At 40.7% G+C, this 22,403-nt stretch overlaps 1 protein-coding gene across 5 annotated transcripts in view; it reads right to left on the bottom strand.

The window, feature by feature from the left end:
• RBMS3 (RNA binding motif single stranded interacting protein 3) overlaps positions 1–22,403 on the bottom strand; it is a 713,484-nt gene that overhangs the window by 565,394 nt on the left and 125,687 nt on the right. For 3 of the 5 annotated variants that reach the window (XM_075587010.1, XM_075587012.1, XM_075587013.1), the window contains exon 2: positions 7,595–7,758. In XM_075587010.1, coding sequence (XP_075443125.1) covers positions 7,595–7,758 — 164 coding nt within the window. Of the gene's footprint in view, positions 1–7,594; positions 7,762–22,403 lie in introns of all 5 variants that reach the window. The other 2 variants (XM_075587011.1, XM_075587009.1) reach the window with 1 other exon arrangement.

Here is a 22,403-nt window from a genome sequence, read left to right as displayed (position 1 = left end):
TCCTTTGAGGCTCACACTGTCCAGATGTTATCCCCTCTCCCTGTCTACGTGGCGATCATCCATCGCCTGCCTACCTCTACTCATCTGTCTTTCTCTCTCACTTTGAATCCTGCCTCTCTTTCTTTCTCTCCTCTGACTCCCCTGTTCTCCTATTTGGGTACTTCAACTGCCATATTGATGACCCCTCTCTCCCATGGGCCTCCCGCTTTCTTTTTCTAACCTCTTCTTTTGGCCTTCAACAGTGGGCTACAGCCAGCCAGCACCCACAAGGGTGGCCACTTCCTAGACCTGATTTTCAATAAACTTTGCTCTCTCTGATTTCTCCATTTCCACCCTTTCTCTCTCTGACCATAATCTCATCTAATTTTCTCTCTCTTGCTTCTCCCCTTCTCCACCCCCATCTACCCCTCGCTTCTGCAGAGACCTGCGCTCTATTAAATTACCAGCTTTTGTTTCCACTATACTGTACATTCCTCCCTCTCCTCTCTCATATTTGGAAAGTAGATGTAGAGGCAGTGGAAGAAGACGAGGTGGACGTAGTTTGGTGGAGGTCATTGTGGTGGTGACACTGGTGATAAACCTGATAAAGTTAAATCAGTTAAAGGTGGTGCTGCTGTTTGGATCCTGCTACTACTATTACGTACTCAAAGTCATCACAGTTACAGCAAGTATAAGTGGAAGGAAAATAACTATGACTGTCACTGAATCACATTCACAATCTCACTGCAGAAGGCACACTTCCCCTGCCTTCTCCCCCTCTGTCTATTAGACAATGAACTTCCAGTTAAGAAGAAATATAAAAACTGATGTCCCTAGTTTGTACTTCTGGAACTAAAATGGATAATGTGTGGAAGCAAAACAAGAAAAAACACAAAAGCGCACCAAGATGAGAGATAGATATTGTATTAGCAACAAATAATAAAATTAGTAATTTACATATAAAATTTCTTTAATAATCCCCGATCTGGTGTCTATCACAGGAGTAGGGCATCACATAGGAAGTATGAAGGGTAATCTCAGTTCTGAGAGATCAGACCCGCGCGCTGGGGCTGTCTCTGTTCACTCTCCTGTCCTCCACGTGTGGTAGCGTGGTGCAGAGTGTAGCACACATGTGCAGGAACCGGGGCCTTCAATAGGTGTCCTTAGGATGCCTGTCCGTTTTTGATAGCATAGAAACGATCGGAAATAAGCAGGAACGGTACACTTGAGTGTGTACTGGTGGTGGGTAGTAAAACCGCCAGCCACAACAGTCGCGACGCGTTTCGTTAATAAAACTGTCAGTAAAAAAAAAAAAAAAACACATCACAACCACCATTGACACCAACACCAGCTTCTGCTGCGCCTGTTACTGCTGCCAGTGCACACAATGGGCCTGCCACTATTAAGTCATTTTCAAAAGATGTATTCTTCTTTGTCACAGTCCAAAAAAGCAATTCGTGCCAAAGATGTTCTGACATTGATGTTACAAGACTCTGAAAAGCTGTTAAAACAGTCAGATGTTGAAGAGGGAGAGTCATCAAACATTCAATCACAGTGACTCAATGACTTTGAGGAGCAAGGGGGTGTACTTGATGATTCATCCGTTCAAATATCACTTGAATGAGGAGGATTCTAGTTATGAGGATGTTTCCGATACTGTTACAGACTGTAATTTAAGTGGCACTGGTGGTTGGAGTGCTCTAGGCAATGGTAATGAATATAATAAAGTTTCCGATAAAAGTGAGGCTTCTGTGATCGTTCATCACGATTGTGAAAATACTGATTAAATGACAAGTAAAGCGATCAATACAAGCAGTAATAATAATAATAACAACCCTGAATATTCATTATTTAATAAACAGAAGCCATTATGATCATCAACAACGTCCTGTACATCTCTCCTCCTCAGCAACAACATGCTCTGTTACATAGATGTCATCATCATTATCACTACGACAATTGACCAATCATGGTTCTAATTGCTGTGATGATGATGATGATGATGATGATGATGATGATGATCATCATGTTAACTCCTCTCCCCCTCCCCCCCAGGAAAAGATTCCACCACACCCATGAAAAAGCTCTGGTGCCGAATAGCAATTTAGCTAAAATGCTTGCTATAGACTTGTTCCCATTCAAATTGGTCAAATCTGAGGGCTTCAGAGAGCTTTATCAAAGTTGTGAGCCATGTTGGACCATCCCAAGCTGATCCTATTTCTTCAACAAGGCGCTTGCCGAACTGTACAGCAAAGTATTTGCATCAGTGGTTGACACCCTAGCAATGTCAGAGGGAAGTAGGGTACACCCCACTACTTACTTGTGGAGTAGTGGTAATGGAGGCAGTGATTACCTGACTGTTACTGTCTATTTTGTGTGTCTTACTTTTGTCAAATGTGATGGAAAAAGACAGTCAATGTCTGCAGCAGCAAGACATTCCATAGTCATGCCACTTTATGTATACAAAGTTTTGAAAAAAAGGCACACACAGCTTCTGATGTGTTGACAAAAATGTAGAAAGGCATACAGCGGTGGCTAATTCCATGGGCACTTGAGGTTGGGTTTGTGGTGGGGGATAATGGTTTCAACATGGTTGCAGCACTTAAACAAGGCAACATGGCACACCTTCCTTGTTTTGTCCACGTACTCAATTTTATAGTTATTCAATTCCTAACTCAGTGTCGGAATGTGCAGAGCATTTTGTTTATAGCTAGGAAAATGTGTTCAGTTTAGCCAATCGTACACAGCCCCCAATGCCCTGTATAAGTTGCACGAGCAAAACAACCTGCCTTATGAACGGCTAAAAATAGAGGTACCTACACACTGAAATTCAACCTCATATATGCTTTAGTGCCTTCATGAGCTGCAGAAGGCACTCAATGATTTGTCATGGAGAATGCCAGCCGTCCGTTTGATGGTCTATTTCTGCAGCCTAGACAGTAACATATGATGGGAGAGCTAAGCAGACTTCTGAGGTCCTTTGAAGAAGCCACCGTTTGGTAAGCAGTAAGTAATGAAGCTAGCATAAGTACGTTCATCTCTCTAATATGCCTCCTCGAAAAAACATTAATTGATATGCAGCATAAGAATGGCGACGATGATTAAAATAATGATAATAATAATATCAATGCTATTGGTTTTAATGATATGTGGCAATGGTTGATAAATTGCTTGAAAGCCTCGTGAATTATCCTGTGTTGTCAGTATGAACCGGAGAGAGAAATACTTTCAGGCTACACTTTTAGACTCTAGATTCAAAGACAGAATTACAGACCTTTTGACCCATGAAGAAGAGATTGGCTCATTGCAAGGAAAATCTAATTGATTGTGTCCAGGCACAGTTGTAAAAGGAGGAAAGGCACAGAGAGAAGGCCAAAGAAGGATCCCAGAGGACAGCCTCCATGGGCTTACATTCCACACCGACACCGACAACAACACGGTGGTCATCATCACCGCTTTCTTCCTCTCAGGCTTCAAGTCAAGTGACTTTTGGTAGGGGTGTTGGTGGTAGGGGTAATGGTGGTGGTAGCGGTAGCAGTGGCAGTAAAAGCTGGAGTTTGCACCAATCCCTATGACAAATGCTTAATCTCTATGGAGTGGTTCTCACTAGCACAGAAGCAGCAGACATCTCTAATAGTACTGGTGCTATGAACATGGTGGAGGCATATACTGTATGGGTGATAGTTTCTGCCTCCTGAAACTTATCCTCTTCAATACTGACCTGCTAAAACTAAAACATTACCTGTTCTTTCAAAGGTGGCAGACTGGCTGAATTGTCCTTCTGCAAGTGTGTTGCAGAAGTGTGTTGCAAGTGTTTCGTGCAGCTGGTGGCATCCGACTCATGGAAAAGTGGAATGGCTCACTTTTATCAAGACAAATAAACATCTGATTTCTCACAAATAGACAGCCCCTGCACCCAGCATTAAAGGGGCCATGGTCATGGATGGAGCAGCTGACTAGTAGATTATTAATAACACTTCTACAAGCACTAAAGCTACTCTTTAAAAAATACCATGCAACAATAGTTGCATACATGGCTGTGTGGGTGTCACTCACCATTTTTAGTGCCCCAGGCCACCACCACCAGTATGGTAGAGATGTTGTCAATAACCACAACTACTTCCAGCAGAGGTGGCACAGGCCAGTGTGTGGCATTGGCAGATTAGCATCGGCACAGTCGCAGGCTTGTTCAGTTTTGAATTGTCATCATTATGTTATTGAAAAACCCAAAGCTCTAAAATATTCCATATATATTATTAAAAGATTATTTGAACCAGCTAGTGGGGGAGGTGCGCAACAACACAATACAGCAGTACCCAAAGTGCCATGCTATGTATGCACTATTGCATCTGTCCTAACATCTCTGTCAGAATTGACAATTGTAAAATTGACAGCTACTGTAGCAAGTGGCAATGTAGGATGATCAGCCACCAATTCCATAGCATCTAGATTGGCAAAGGCACAGTGCTTGGCTTGTTGTGTTATTTATTTATGTCCTAATTTAAAATCAAAGTTACTGAAACATCTTTCAGTAACGCACTTTTTGTTTTTGGATCAATAACATTATCATAAAAATTATTATTATTATTATTATTATTATAAGTGTATTTGCAGATTTGCATCTCTTGAAATACTGACCTGCTATGGGTCCTTTGGGTAATCCTTGGGGATGTTGACATGAGTCAGAGCATGTAATTACTACCTGGTTTTAATAAATGCTATTGGAGCTGGAATTACCACAGCTGTCGACCACTGGCACCACACAATGTGGTGTTAATTATCTCCTTGGATAGCCTGCAGTTACTTACGTGATCTTACCCTCTGTTATATGATGATTCACGAATCATCATACTATCATCCACATCATTATCTTATTGCTAAAAGAAGCAATTTTGGAATCATATATTAGTCCTATTTGAAAGTTGAACATCTGGAAGTAGTGGTATCCCAAACAAGTCAGAACCGTAAGTGCCATCTGTTCCAGGCAGGCAGTGCTACTCCCATCCCTAACATCTGTCAGAATTGACAATTGTCATTTGGCAGCCACCCACTAATTACATAACGTCCATGTTGTATGTAAAAAAAGATAGTTAGTGTCTGCATCAGCAACACATTCAATAGACATGAAAATGTATGTATGCATAAAAAAACAAAAAAATAAAAAAGGGAAAAAAATAACGAAACGTGTCTGACGTTTTTTGGTCACTGCAAGCCACCGTAGTGAGGAGTTTGATTTCCCTGTTTTTCTGGCCCAGCGTCTCGCCGTCTGCGCATGCGCATGCGCAACGGAGGAAGGAAGCTGAGTATCGTGTGTGCAGAGGGGATAGGCGGCCGGAGGAGGACCCAGCCTGTGCACGGGCTTTGGATATCCACACTGCAGCCACCTAAAACTCAAAGCACAGACAGGAAGAACCTGCCAGCAGGGAACCAGCCAAGACAAGACACCCCAACCCAGGAAGGGACGCGCTGTGGAGTCTGGCGGCATCTCCTCCCTATGCTAACTAATATCGGTCGCTTGTAAGTTTTAAATATCTTTTACTCACTTGTTAATAAATTGTATTGCACTATTTTTTTCCCTTTTTTATTTTTTTCTTGAGGAAGATATCAGGAGGCATCCCCTCACCCTCGACCCACCCAATCAAACACAGAGGAGAAGACATCTGCTCAAGATATTAGAGATTTGATGTGAGTGTGTCTCCTCCTATAAGTGAAACTTCACTATCCATCCCCCTTCTTTCCCCCCCCCCCCCCTATTTAAATGAAGAAGTGAATTGTGTATAACCATTGTGTTGTTTCCTCACTGTGGTCCCCCTTTCTTCTCTTGAATTTCATACGTTTTATACGTCGTGGAGCCACAAGCAGAGTAACGCGCCAGAGGACCCTTCTCCCCTTTTCTACCAATATTTACACAGAGGTTGGTGAATCACCTCTGAGAGACTCGGGCAGCGGAACTGCATTGTGGAAAGGACTGAAGCTACATATTGAACAGTAGGATTATCTTTTTTGGCGCAACCTTTCCCTTTTTTTTCTAATACATATACATGTATATATTTTGAACCAAAAATAAACAAAGATGCCCAAAGCTACTTCCAATGTGACAAAAATAAACAGTGCAATACCTATATATCTCTTGTAAAAGGGTCATTTAATTTAACCCTTTGGCCAAGGCGTCTTAAGCCTGCTGCCACCCACAAGGCATGACCGGAACAGGTCCTAACACACACCTGGGTTAAAATTCTTATTTACCTATATAATTACAGGAAGAATGATCACATTGGCTCTGTCGTAACCTGGCAAAATGAAAACAACCTGCCAACTTTGAAAGTAGGGTGGGGCAAGCTTAAACATTAGGGGGGAGTGGCCACTACCCTCCAATACGCAGCCGAGACCAGCTACACAGCTTTTTGAAGCTAAAGACCCTCTTCATCACAATTTATCTGGACTATTGGTTGAGCATTGATAATCTGTTTGTTTGTTTGTTTGTATGTATGCATAGTTTTGATTAAAAAAAGACTAATACAGCTCCGAGTCATAATGTTTCTTTAACTAAATGACATAATGTGATAGAGCAGTTGCTAAACTCCCACTCTCCCTCCCAGTACCAGGGCATTAGAAGTTGACTACGAAGCAGGAGATAACAGTTTTAAACTAGGTGTAGCAGTGCAACTAGGCAACATACAGCATGATTGACACACATTCCTTGTCTAGCACAAATACTCTATTTAATTAATAGTCGCATGGTTCCTAGCTCAATGTAGGAATATGCACGTCATTTATCTGATTGCTGACAAAAAAAAAATTTGCTCACTGATTTAACTCAATGTTACATTTTCTATAACAAAAATGATGTTACTCCGATTGTAATTTTACCGATGTATTAATCCGCCAGCGGATTTTTTAATTTCCTATGACGGGTTAATCCACTATACTTTTTTTTTACAGTACAAGGATGGATTAGATATAAACACAATCAGTGGAATGGATTAGGTTAATCCCACCGTGAGGTTATTTTAAAGCCACACAACCGAGTCAAATAGGGGGATTTTAACTAATCCAGATGGTTTTAAGTTGAAACAATCCATCTGCGGATTTTGAAGGGAAAGCCCGGGAAACAAATTTGGCCTGGTTTGCCCATCTCTAGTCGTTATTTCGGCTGACTTAAAAATAGGAAAGCAATGTACCAAAGGAATTGGGAAGTCACCAGTAAGATGGGTGTATAGGGAAATGTATAAGTAGCAGGAAAAGAGATATAATGTAACTTAAAGCAGAAATCCAAGATGCTCACATTTTTCTTCTTGTTATTGCTTTTTTTATGATTATGATTGGAACTGTAGTGTCCTCCGCAGCTATTTTCAGCTCCCGAAGTTCCAAAGATACTAACAGTCTACGCTACAATTCAAATTCCGGGAAACAAAATGGCAACCAAACCACAGGTCAATAGCAAGCGACTATGGATTGATTTTTTTTTTAACTTATCTATCACTATTATATCTATGGTACTTTTCAATCTACTTAACCACAAGCCTAATTACATTATTGCATCCCAAATTGATAGCAGGTGAACCATTACATTTGTATCCTAGTACACAAAATTTAGTGAATTAACTGCACTTACGGTTGACACAATTTGATAAGATCCTGGTCGGTGGTGCCGGGTGGAAGTCCTCGAATGTACAGGTTTGTTTTACTCAACTGCTCCCCACTGCTGTTGCTGCTGTTGTTACTGCTGTTTGTGCTGGGGCTGGGAGGAGCCATGGGATGGGGAGCTGGTGCATATGACTGCTGAAAAGAGACAAACTATGTTACTATAAAAACAAGCATTATTGTTTTATAATTAATTTGGATTATAAAACTATCTGGTTGCAATGAATAACAGGTCACTGTAAGAGGTTGTGCTGGCAATTTGGGGCTTCTTTTGCGAACACACAAACATGTGATCCTGCAGTGGATCACAGCAGTAAAGCTCAGTGAACAAATTGTTTAGTGAGACCAAAGAGATCTGTATTCTCTTAAACTGTGAATACTGTAATAACATTTCTGACATGTAGTTCAAACAGCAGAATTATAATAGAATTCCAATATTTCAAATTAAAAGCTTATCACAATGACTTACAACTACTATTAATCTAGTGAACTCATCTGGATATAGTATTTTTATGGTCTTGAATTCTCATGGACCATGGTCATGTCAGTCCAGTAAAATGTATCACAAGCTGGAAGTTAACGAACACATCCCAAATTCATACAAACTCACAAATATTTATGTGAACAGCAGGATTGTCTATTTCAGGACACATTCTTCCACTTTCACAAATATACCATTATTACAGCGTAAGAAATAAGGTAAAATGTAGTGGATGATAAAAAGGTTAACACTTTTGGACTACTAGCTCCTTACTGAATTGTGGCGTGAACTATATGTAATAGTTCAAGCCACAATTTATGCTTTAAAGCTCCCAAAACATTTTAATGAAGTGAGATGAATCTCTGTAATATGGACAGTACTAGGTGTCAAGAGAGAGGGGATTTGGCCCCGGATTAAAGGGGTTACACCCCATTTGGCCACCCTCAACTCTCACCTGGGAAGCAAGGGGTTAACTGGACTGGGGTCCAGTAATGTGGTTTTGCCTTGCTTCAGCCATCCAACTTTTTATTCCCCTGTAAAAATGTATTGTTTCTTTTCCAGTGACTGCACCACACAAACACTGGGATCCATCCGGGAGGGCAAGGGTTAATAGTTGAATAGTGATTATAGCCCTTTGTTGAAGTTATCCTCAAAGATGCCTGCCTACTAAGGAATGCGACCAAATGTTTAGAGAGCTGGAGTGGTTTGTGAGTGTTATAACTCACACTTACAAACCATAGAATCCTGCCAGACACTCCATTTGGTAGACTGGCCAAACGCCCCTGATTTAGGAGTGGGGCTACAGAATGAGTGACCTTATTAAATATAAGAATATTATGAGATGTCCTCGGCTGAGCGTGCTAAAAGCTACATATGTGTATTCGTGGGACTGATTCGCACATAAGGATTACAGACATGATGTTTAGCCGGTTCTAAGAGCCAGATATTCATATCTCTCTTAATTTTAGTACTACACGGTAATATTTAGTCTCATTGGGAGCGTCATGCATGACGGAATGTATTAATATGTCGCACGTGCCAGTAAGTATCACTGAACTGAAGTTATGAAGTTATTTACAGTGTATATGGAAATTTTGGATCTGCTCTGAAAAATGCAGACTCCATCTGCTATGTTAAATAAGGCAGGAAGGGCATCCTGCAAGAATTAGCATAGGCCAGTGATCAAAAGGTAACTGCCCTAATTGTTTATACAGGGGGCAGGAACCAAGGAACTGAGTATTTTTAAGTGTGATACTTCACACTTACAATGGAAGCCAAAATCTGCTTCAAAGAGATTTTTTCTAGCCAACTCGGCATCTAGGGTTAAGAGATGGGTTTGAAATGGTATTTAACCCACTGTCAGCACTTACTCAAATGTCTTCATGTGTCTTCATAATCTTCATGTATTGCTGTGATGTCTTCATCTGAAACTGAATTATGGAAGAAATGGCCCATCCTGTATCCTGATGGCTTTTCTTGTCCTAACCTTTAAGTAAGTGTCTATATTTTGTCTGTTATTTGTATATCTCGTGTGTTCACCATTTTCAAGGAATAAATTATATTTTATCATATCTAAGTCTCGTTCAGTTCAACCCAGTTATATCTTTGGTGGTGTATTATTCATAGCCTGTCACAAAGCTCCCGTCACACTAGGGGATACTCAATTGTTTTATAAGAATGTTTATATCAGTATGTTGTTTTGACAAAATGTTTTTTTTTTACCTCACTAAAGCCCCAAGTTAATACATGGTGCAAAGACATAAGCATTTTACAATCTATTCAGACAAACTAGGAAACAATGAAACAGTTTACATCCATTTAGAGAATCTATGTACATTAACAACATCTGGCTTCTTGCCAGACTCCACAAGCTGCAATGCTTTTATCCTATAGTAGGTAAGTTGGTCATTGTTAAAAATAAGAAGTGAATGGAACCTTTAGTTCTTAAAATTGATGAAGATTAATTATGTACAAAACCCATTTTTTTAAAAAAATGAAAACACCAAATTCCTTTTCTATGCTTTCTCTTTATGTAAGGAACATAATTTGTATAGAAATAGTATGCCCATGTATTTGATTTCTTTTTTATTCCAGAATACCTATTTGAGTGAAATTCATTCAATTAATTACAAAGAGATACACAAAACGGCTAAGAGGCTTCTTCAGCATACTGTATTTAGCGAATATGTCCCAAAATGTTCATCTCGAATATTCATTACAATTGTCTCAATTGCAAGAACAGATAAAAGATATAAAAGAGAATATCACCTCTATACTTTAGCATATTTGATTTTCAGATTTACCTATTTTTGACTAAAACAGTTATAATTGTTTTAAAGAAAAAATTCTTTCATATAAAATGTTTAGCGGTAACACTGAGTGTGAGGTTCTGGATATTATTATACATTACAAATATTAATTTGCCCCACCCATCCCTCCCTCCAATGCCATCATTCTTCCCAATCCGTGTCCTCACTGACCCCATCCCTTTCCATAAACCAACCTCCATTCAACATGCCAACCCTAGTAACCTCATATACCCCCTCCTTGTCAACTCCTCTCACCTCCCCCCAACCCCCCTACTCCAAGTCCAACATCCATCAACCTACCATTCTCTCTCTGGAATGCCAGATACATCTGCAATTGGACCACCTTCATCTTCAATCACTTCCTACAAAAAATTCTTGCATTCCTCACAATCACGAAACATGGCTCCCCACCAAAAACACCGCCTCCCCCGCTGCCCTCACATTTACGCAATCATACTTCACTCATACCCCAGGTCACACCGGCACTGGAGGACGACTTGGCCTCCTTGTACCCTCATCCTGGACACATGCCCCCAACCCTCCTTCATTTCCCTCTCTCTCTTTTTCCTCCTTTGAATTCCATGCCCGCTCTTTCTCTTTCCCCCTATCCATCACCATCATCGTAAGTTATTATCCCCCAGACTCACCCACACTATTTTTCAATGAATTAGACTGCATCCTCTCTTCACTCTCACACTCCCTCAACCCCACAGTCGTCCTCTGGGACTTTAAACTTCACCTCAACAACCCCACCTCGGCCTTTGCCTTCATCCCCCTCATCTCCACATTTGGACTCTCACTCACTGAATCTCCCCCCACCCACATACACAGAGGCAACATTGACCTTATTCTCACTGCAAGATAACCGACCGAGGCCCTCTCCAGACTCCTTATCCCACCTCTTCCTCTCCACATCCTTTGCATCACCCTCTCTGCTCCTCCCTCTTCCCCCCCACCCAATCTCATCCTTTGCAGAAACCTCAAATCCATTAACTCCTACACCCCATAAATCCTCCCCTCACTCACATCATTATCGCTCTCCCACTGAACTCTGCTCTATTCACCCTCCACTCTGCATTATCCTCCTCCCTTGTCTCAATCACACCCCTACACCCTGTGTATCCCACCACAATCACCTTAACCCTAGTTCACCTGCCGACTCAAAACACTCTCTCATTCGCACAGCTGAGAGATTATGGAAAACTTTCCGTTCCCCATCTTCACTTGTCACCTTCCAAGCCCTTCTCCACGAATACACCTCCACTCTCAAATCGTAAAAACAAATATACTATAACACCCTTATCAACTCATCAACGCCAACTGGTCTCCACCCTAAATAATCTGCTTTGACCCTTCCCGTCTCTCTCGCCTAACCCCCCTGCATTCTCTCACAGATGGACCTTGCCTCCTACTTCAAACAAAAAAATAACAACATCCATGCTTCCTTAACCATTGGAGCCCCCCTTCCATCTCCATCCACCACCCCTACCCACTCCTTCCCCTCCTTCTGCCCCACTTCTGATGATCAATCTTCAAATGCGCCCTTCCCACCACATCCCTTTCTGACCTCATTCCACACTCCCTCCTCCCTCCTCTTCTATCATTCCTCCTCCTTTATGTCTCCTCCTTCAACATCTTCCTATCCAGTGGACAATACCCAGACCTTCAAAACTGCTTTGGTCATCCCTCCCCTAAAAAAACATCACTCAACCTTGCCCTCCCTTCCTCTCCAACTTTTGCGCTATTTTACTCCTTCCATACTTCTCCAAACTCCTCGCACGCATTGTTCACAACCAACTCTCCCCTTTCATCCACACTCATTCCATACTTTCCATTGTCCAGTATGGCTTCCATCACTCAAACTCTACTGAAACTGTCCTTCTCATCATCCACAACTTTATCTCCCAAACTCGCCACTCCAAACTCTCCTCCATCCTAATCCTCCTCAACCTCTATTAAGCCTTTAACACCATTGACCACCTCACTCTCCACTCCACCCTCACCAACCTTGGCATCACTGACACCACACTCATACTGTACCTCTACCCCATTTCTACTCCGTCACCTTCAACAATTCACCCTCTCTGCCCACTAGCCTCCAAGTAAGAGTGCCCCGGGGCTACGTCCCTGGTCCCTCCCTCTTTTGCCTCTATGCTGATAGAAGTGTGATCAAAAGTACCAGGCTGTTCACAATTGTAATAAATCCAAGACCATGAATAGATGAATCAATCTTCAATATAAATGAATGAGTATGTCCATATAGCCATCACATGAATACTGATCCCTGAAAACTGGGGGTAAGTGAAGAACCACCACACTCAATTTCATTGGGAGTATCAATAAGGCATAAGATAATGATTGGATTTACTCACAGTCATCTTCTGGTCTGGGGAGACGTGCTGCTGCTGACGGAATCCAGATTAGTGCAAAAGAAGTAGAGCACAGTCAAATAGGAGCCAGGAGAGGATCCAAAGGTAAAAAAATATCTTTATTGGAGTGCCCAAAGCATAAGAAAAACCTCCTGGAGGTTTTTTCTTATGCTTTGGGCACTCCAATAAAGATATTTTTTACCTTTGGATCCTCTCCTGGCTCCTATTTGACTGTGCTCTACTTCTTTTACACTAACCTCTTTTGCCTCTAGACTGCCCACCTCTTTGACCTCATCTCCTCCAATGGATTCAATATTGATTTTGTTTGCATACAAAATCCAAATCAACTTCTTCTTCCCACTATTCTCACCTGAGCTTTCCACCCGTATTTCTGGCTACCTTTCTGCTATTTCCACCTGGATGTTCTCACACGTCCTACAAGTGAATCCAGCTAAGAATGAAGTCCTCTACTTTCCTGCTTCCTCCTCCCTCCCATCATATCTATCTCCACCATCTCCTTTACTCACCTCATCATCTCCCATACTGCTCACAATCTTTGAATCACCTTTGACCCTTCCATCCTCCTCGCCCAACACATTACCTCCATCACTGCTACCACCTATTTAACATAAGAAAAATGTGTCCGCTCATATACCTCTCATCGGCCAAACTTCTCATCTACTCCCTCATCTTCAACTGTCTCATTACTGTAACTCCCTTGTCACCGGTCACACCTTCTACTCCTCCATACCCCTCCAACAAATTCAAAATGCTGCAGACCGTATATTTCTCAATCTCCCCCTTCTGCCCATACCACCCCTCTCCTCTCCCAACTCCACTGGCTACCCAAGCAACAATATACTCACTTAAAATTCTCACCCTGGTCTACAAATATTTCTATGGTCTTGCCCCCACCTTACCTTGCAGCCCTCATCTCTCGCTACACCGCTGCCAATCCTCTTTGCTCCCTGACTGCCACAATCCTCACTCTCCCCCATTGCTCCCTGTGCCTCCTCTTGATTGTAATCATTTGTCTTACTCGTCTCCCCCACGACATTCAATCTGCTCCCTCGCTAAGTATCTTCAGAAGCCAACTCAAAACTCCTCTTCTCCATAACGTTCCATGATCCCCCGTTAACCTCCTTTTATCATATCCCTGCTTGACCCCACCTTCCTCAACGCCCATGATTTCCCCTTCCCTCACACCTTTCTAAAGTATTTCCAGAACTCTCCAAAGTCACCCACCTCACTGATCCAATCGCCTTCACTATCCCAACTGTCGGACCCATCCCCATACCATTGACAAGACTAAATCCAGGGACCTGTCCCCAACCCCTGCCCACCAATATTGCAAACTCTCAATGCACGAAACCTATAGCCCGACCATAATGGTCCCACCCCTGCCCACCACAAAGACATCATAACAATTACTCAATGCCCATCACATGAAATGTTTCATATGCAACCCCACCATTGTTTTACTAACTTATGTACAGCACCCTGGATAAGGGCACTATATAAATGTTGTTCTAAATAACTAAAGCCTCACAATTAGCCATTTCAAAACACTTGCTATAAAAAGGAAACAAAGCGCTAATCCCGGATATTGTAAGCATCTTTGTAATGTATAATAAGAAATCTGCTTTATAACCTGTTACTTGTTTTTATAGCACTGACTCTTAATGTACAGTACTGTACCCGAGAATGAAGCAAAGAAAAGGATCAACAGTTGAACCTGTTAATATTATATTTTAGAATAAAAGGGTAACACGAAACTTGTCAGAAGTTCAGAACCCTGAATTGATTTCACTGCACTTAGTCATATACCAGTCATATGATTGTTCAGTTTTCCTGACCGTATTAACTTGAATGAGTGCTAATTAAAAAACTAAAATGTGTGTTATAGAATTATTATGCAAGTCAATTTCAATGATAAATCATGCATTAGCATTAGACATTTTAAACATCTGTTTTGACAGTTAATAGGTGTTACAGGTTGAGAAAATCCCAAACAGCTTCCTGCGCCAATCACACAATCCCTGTGTTATGCATGAGACACCTGTTGTACTGAAATCATCAGTGTGGAGCAAATATGATTAATTAATATCATGACTGATTTATAATGTTTCAAAACAGACATTAAACATTATAACAAAACACATGATTAACAAATGTTCTACCAGCAGCCTTAACAAATGATGTAAGTTACTATTCAGGTTACAAACAGATGCTGTTGAGAGTAGAAATCTGTCCGTGTTTACACTTTAGCACAACATAGTGGGGATATTTTCTGGTCACGCGGATTCACTTACATATTTGTTGAAAGAACATTGCATACTTTGTTTTTATATGTTAAAAAGCTTTCTGTTACACAATCAAATGGAAAACCTGCATTGATCAAAGTGGTAGAGCACTTCTATCTGCAAACATCTGCACCCAGAGTCAACAGAGGAAGTTCTTGCTTCGGTGGCCGTAAACTGAACTGTTAAATCTAGGAAGTCCATGCTCTGTGTCCCAAAAAAAAAAAACTTTTAAGAATACAAGAGATACAACATGGATACCACAGTTATCTCATTCTGACGGCTAAAAGGGCCTAACATTTTTCTCCATGAAATACAGATGCAGCGGCCGTTATTCGAACAAATCACGCGGTGTATACCTCGGAATACCCATGTCATGGCACGGGATTGCTTCCAACTGTACCGCTCCTTCCCGCCTTAAGACGCGAGTGCAGTCGAGTGCAGAAATGGCATTTTAGTGTTCTGGCTTTTAAACACCTGAAATTGAAACAGTAGCACAGTAGCACAGTAGCACAGTAGCACAGTAGCACAGTAGCACAGTATCACAGTAGCACAGTACTGTACACATTACAATTCATTCATTTCATTGCATATAATTGCACACAATCCATGAAATTCAAACAAAGCAACCACGATAAACACGTGTGCCTGGGGCGATTGGCCGCGTTCATGCCGCGTGGAGTACAACAGCGCACACGAAAACGGCGCTGATTTGTTAAAATAATGGCTGCTACATCTGTATTTATTTAACTTTTTTAACTCATGAAGAATAAATACAGATCAACTGAGTATGGTGCCCCCATTTCAGCTCAAATAATGTGGAGTGGAGGTGCTTATACGGTAATAGTAGTAGACTAAACAAGAAACAGAAACCCAAAATGCAGCACTCTTCCACACCTCTGGATGATTGGTGATGATATTGAAAAATTGTCTTTATTAGAAAGTAGTAATAATATAAAGTGCATTAAAATAACATACAGTACAATGACGCACAGGAGATCCGAGGGGAGGAACACAGAGGAAACTCTGGATCTATAAATGAAAGGGATAGGCTATAGTAGTGTATGATACCACTATCCCTGATAAACCCTTATGGAATGGGGGTGTATATAGGAGGTGGGGGGGAGTGGAATGGTGCTGCATTTAGGGTTTCTGTTTCTTGTTTAGTCTATGAAGAATAAATACAGTAAGACATACAGTACATTTTTTCTTTGACACTGAGTACATTTGAAGAAGAAACCTACGATGTTTCTTACACTAATTTCATCTAATGTTGGTCAACTAAAAAATAGCACAACCTACAATTAATTTACTCGTCTCTGGGAGTGCAAGACCAATATATGTTTGAACTTATTGTTTGCTACTTCTATTGAGGTGATTAGCAATCTCAACATACCATTGTATATTTCTTTCTCATTTTGACTTCTTCAGGAGTAAGACAATCAATACAGGACAGAGTCACAACCAAAACAGAGTGTTATATAAATAATAATAAATATTGTGAGTGAGGAGTACTGTACATTCAGAACGTGCCTAGACGTATTAAGCTATGAACAAACGGGCAATATTTAGGACTGGATCAGATTTTCAAAAAGGTTTTATAGAGTATTAGATTTCTACTACAACTGTATATCTTATATTCTATAAAGCTTTACGTTACCTTGTAGATTTTAAATACACAAAAAGTTATTGCATCCTTTATGAATTGAACACTCTACATTGAAAATGTTTAAAAAGTATATAATAACATTGTTACCATATATTTTTTGAGTAATTAGAAACAATCATTATATTCCAACTGTGAATAAACATTTTCTAGGTACAGTGGTGGCTGCCTTTAGCCTCCTGCGGCCGTTTCCCGCAGGCAAATGCGGCATGTTTTCGGCCGTTTTAGCGTGCGTTTTCAATGGTTTAGCGCTATTAGCGCTGTCTAGTGAATCGGCTGACGCGCGGCAAAGTGCGTGACAAACGGAAAACATCCCCGAATTTTTTCGGGGATGTAGGAGAATAAAAGGGGCTGCAACAGTATGAGTGAATATACAGAAAACTTCCATACATTTTATTGTACATAAATGTTATTTCTGTTAAACTGTAGGCATATGAGTAGCTCCATGGCTGATAATTAACACCTCATATATAAACCTTGGCCCCTTGTAGACGCACTTACCAGAATGTTCTCCTAATGTCTCTGTGCGTTCTTCCTAACAACCAATTAGATTGTAAGCTCTTTAGAGCAGGGACTCCTTTTCCTAAATGTTACTTTAATGTCTGAAGCACTTCTCCCCTTTGTGTTATTTATATTATTTGTTATTTATATGATTGTCACATGTATTACTGCTGTGAAGCGCTATGTACATTAATGCCGCTATATAAATAAAGACGTACATACAGGCATACACCGGTTTAAGGACACTCACTTTAAGTACACTCGCGAGTAAGTACATAGCGCCCAATAGGCAAACAGCAGCTCGCGCATGCACCTGTCAGCACGTCCTGAACAGCTATACCGGCTCCCTACCTGTACCGAAGCTGTGCGCAAGTTGGGAGATTATAGAGGCTGTTACAAATGTGTTATTTACATCAGTTATGCAGGTGTATGATATTTGCAGTACAGCACAAGCATCGATAAGTGGGATAAAAGGTAGTGCTTCACTTTAAGTACATTTTCGCTTTACATACATGCTCTGGACCCATTGCGTACGTTAATGCGGGGTATGCCTGTACATACAATTAAAATCTAAACAGGTATTTTTGTTTAAGAGTATTTTAGCTGCAGCACTCTGAACCTTGGCAATTACAGTACTATGGTTTTCGATGATTGTGCTGAACAATAGACTAGGTTGCCAGAAAAGCTAGCATCTGATGTACAGAATGATGGACAAGTGGGTTGCTTGTCATTAAGTTCCATAGACCTGTCTTCCGATTGCTATCATACACTCTAATGATTACAGTATATTAATTAGGTTGCTGAATCTATGGTAGTCTTGTTGAAATTGTGGAAAAAGAAATATACTTATGTAGCTCTTGTAGGTTTGGGCTATTATTCTATCCTCCTTCTGGCAGTAATCTCTGCATAAGGGCAGGTTTGCCAGGAGTAATCATGGGTTTTCCCCACTTCAGGCAGTACACTGAGGCAGTGAAGGCAGGTCATCAGACTGTGTCCAATCAAGAGACACAGGGGCGGTGCCTGTTGGAGCTACTTAGGGTATTGCCACTTTCTATTTAGTGGTCTTTGAGAGTCTGTGCTTGGAGTGGAAGGGACAAGGGTGAGACAGACCAAGCTGCCAGGCCTGGCTAGCTTGAGGCCTCCCTCCGGGTAGGGAGAGTGTGCACCCATACCTCCTACCCTGCTTAGGGGGTAGGTGAAGAGCTAGACCAACTCTTGGTGCCCTCGGCAGGGAGTGGTGTCAGGGATATCCTGAAGGAAGACAACCTGCTGTGTAACTGTCTGCTGAGAATAAGAAGAGACAATAAAGAGCTTACACTTTTATACAAACTCCTGCCTGAGAGTGAAGTGTATCAGGAGGAGAGAAAGAGAACTATCTTGTGGGTACTTCACCCCATACTGCTGGGGGCTGCAGGAGATGGAGGCGCTGCACCAGTAGATAAGATGGAGGCACAACCCCAGAAGCCTGTCCTGTTCTCCCCAATGTCATCGCGGGAGACTCAGGTCCCCCCTGTTGCTAGCAGGTACGCACCACACTGAGACACGTAGCCTGAGCATTAGACTCCCTAGGAGACCCTATCTGAGATGGGGTAGGGGAAACAGGGTTACACTTATACAATAATGTGTTATCATTTTTAGGGACTAACAGGTAATACTGCATGTTAAGACATGAATTCAAGAGTTATGTTCTCTTTCTCAGGGCTGAAAACATATCAGCTTTTCTTCATGTTAAGTAGCTCTAATATTCTCTGTTAGTTGAAATAAGAAAATGTATAACCTATTATGTAAGTGCTTATGTGTTGTACAATGTAATACCACCTAAATAGCGATTCTTTCTACAAGGTCTGAGGTAAATATTCATAATACAGTAAGTCCTCGTTTTATGACGCTTCGTTTTACGACGAATGGCTTATCCGACGCTGTCCAATGCATCCCTATGGCCGGTTTTACGATGCCAAAATGGCTTATCCGACGCTCCTACGACGCTTTGCAAAGTTGCAACATTATGTCAATCAGAAAGCTGCAGTCAGGGAAATCATCCAGATCAGTCTGTGTGAAGGTTTTGTGGTGTATTTATGCCTTTAAACATGTCTAACAGTTTTATTATACAGTTCTGGATTCAATTAATAGAATCTTTACATCATAATGTATGTGTGTGCAGCATAATCTTATTGCTTGAGTAAAATATTTTGTTGTATTTTCGCATTAAAAATGCCTTCAGGAACGGAACGTTTGATTTAAACAGGGTTCCTATGGGAAAATGTGATTCGCTTTACAACACTTCGCTATCCGACGCCATTTTGAGTAACACATTGTGTCGGATAACCGAGGACTGCCTGTACATTTTTGCAAATTATTTCTGGAATATTGGAACTTTTGCTGCACTGCTATTTCTTCACTCGCATCATTTCTAGTTTATTCTGGAAGAAAAGGGAAGGGAATTCTGGAAAAATTGTTCCAAATTTTGAAAAGCCCTTTAAAGAAGCAGTCCCCCCAGAAGCCTATATGTGTTTAACTCATGTAATCCTAGTAAACTGTCGCCAAAGGATCTCCTACTATGTTTTATGTTTTTATATAGTGTTCAAATTATTGTTTTTATAATCCCCAGCATCTGAGGTTATTATTGTGAGTTTAGGCAGTACTGGGTTCTGAGAAGAGTTCAATTTTGACCCCTATCCCCCCTTACCCCCCCACCAACACTTAATTTTTTCAACTGCTTATATCTCTCAATGTATGGGGTTTTAATCATTAAAATATCCTTTAAAAACAGCTAGGGGGGTCATTTAAAGTACATATAGAAAAATGCTAAATAAATGTCAATCAGCGCAGACTGTAGGTTTAAGGCCTAACCGTTGTAAATAAACAGAAAGAGAAAAATTGCAGATCATGTGAGTTCACTCCACGTCTGGCAGAGTGGTTAGAAAGAGTTTGGACAATTTTACTGAAGATATTTCCAAATCATTAAAAAAAATGTTTTCTCTCACTTCTTGGCTGCTTGAAATGCTGGCCAGCTGTAGAGTGAGTCATAATTTACCTCGTTACAAGGGAACATATTTAATTTGCCAATGTTAAATCACATTATGTTTTCAATCAGGATGCTATGGCCTGACCAGACATAGGATGGGAAGTCAAACTCTGACAGTACAAATGAAGACATAAATATTTTTGATTAGAAATACAATTTCCTTGTTAATATTCATAACCACAATGACATTGTAGCTATTTAGGGTGGGAAAAAATACAGGGGAATATGTGAAATACTCTTTTCTCTGTCTAACTGATATATAGATGAATGCATTTTTTGTATGTACGGTATTTGTTTTTTGCTTTATTTTGTGGAGTTTGATGAAATACAATCCTTACACATCCTTAATTGAATGAACCTTTGGCTCATTTTGTCCTCTAATCAGGACCATCGAACCATGTATTACTCCAACACCTGAAACATTATGTGTAGTCATCTTATCTCATGTCATGACACAGAGGACGATTACAATAAAAGACTTCCCTAAAAGTCTTGTAAAATAATAATGCAAGATAAAGGAATACCAGCAATAAAAGGGCTATACTGTGTTTACTAAGAAGTGCGACTCTATAAGACATCTTCTGTGCTGGAAACAATTTATGCCTCTTATTTGTAAGGGTTTTTAACATATGAACAGTATCAAATACATTTGTATCGTGATACAGATGCAGCGGCCGTTATTCGAACACTTCACGCGGTGTATACCTCGGAACACCCATGTCATGGCGCGGGATTTCCTCCAACCGTACCGCGGCGAAGGCAAGTGCAGAAAATGGCATTTTAGTGTCCTGGCTTTTAAACACCTGAAATTGACACAGAAGCACAGTACTGTACACATTGCAATTCATTCATTTCATTGCATTTCATTGCACACAAAGATATAGAATCCATGAAATTCAAACAAAGCAACCGCGATAAACACGTGTGCCTAGAGCGATTGACCGCGTTAATGCCGCGTGGAATACAGCAGCGCACACGAAAACGGCTCCGTGATTTGTTCGAATAACGTCCGCTGCATCTGTACTTTGTTTTCTATGTCGATAAATAATATTGATTTTTTTTATGTGGCTTTCCAAATATGCAATGCTGTACATGTATTTCAGCGGTCACTGTTGTAGCACTGCTACTCTAGTTCAAAAATGTATAATTTTGTAACTAATCTTATTAAAACAACATATGTCTAATAAAATAACCATAGGCAGTGGGAAGAAATAGAAATGCAACATGTAGAAAATATATTATATGCCTGAGTGCTCTCCCAATATTGTAATGCCAATAAATAAAATATTGATAGATGTGGCTGCACTCTTAAGAGTATTCAACTACCAGATTTTAATCTACAATTTACAGCAATAAAAAAGTGGGGGGGGGGGGGGATTCTTTTTTTCTAACTTCTATTTAAAAGTATGGATGTAGTCAGCTAATTTTACTTACTGATAATGCCGTATATTATTTTATAAAATGCAAAATATCACAGTTTCCATAGGATTCAATGGCAGTGATAACACAGAATATCACAACATGTTTCACCATAATGCAGCAGAGGTTAAAATAACACTGGCTGCATTTGTTCCAATTTCAAAAGAACTCCCTAAAAAAATTGTGACCTCCTCAGAGGAGGACTTTGCTATGCAAGGAAAGAGACATCCGTCTGGAAGAACTGTCTCAAGGACAGTGGTTCACGTGAAGCTATGCTATGATGTCTTACAGACACTGACAGATGAGTTTCTTTAGCCGCAAAAAACCTAATGGAGCTTTTTACCAATTTGCATACTGGCTGCAGTTAAGTGAAATGCGTATGTCAAGGACATTAACCACTGCAGAGCTATAGGATGATGCAATGCAATGCTTGTCACATACATTCTATATTAATGAACAGGTACAATCCCTGATTCCATTAATATACAGTATCTGTTGGTATACAATGCTCGGTTCTGTGACTTCTCTCACTCTCTTGCTATTCACTCTCTCTTGGTGGCCTTATTAATTTATTTGGCTTCACCTGTATACAAATGACACACAACTGAACCTCACATCATCAGCAGCTATCCTCACTGAACATCACATCAGCAGTGCCGTCCCAAGTCTCCAACTGTCTCATGTTAATCTCATCTGGTTTAGTAGCTAGA

The sequence above is a fragment of the Ascaphus truei genome, chromosome 2 (assembly GCF_040206685.1).
Source record: "Ascaphus truei isolate aAscTru1 chromosome 2, aAscTru1.hap1, whole genome shotgun sequence".
Taxonomy (NCBI): domain Eukaryota; kingdom Metazoa; phylum Chordata; class Amphibia; order Anura; family Ascaphidae; genus Ascaphus; species Ascaphus truei.
Note: the sequence above shows the minus strand (reverse complement) of the source record. Positions and strands in the feature narration are given on the sequence as shown.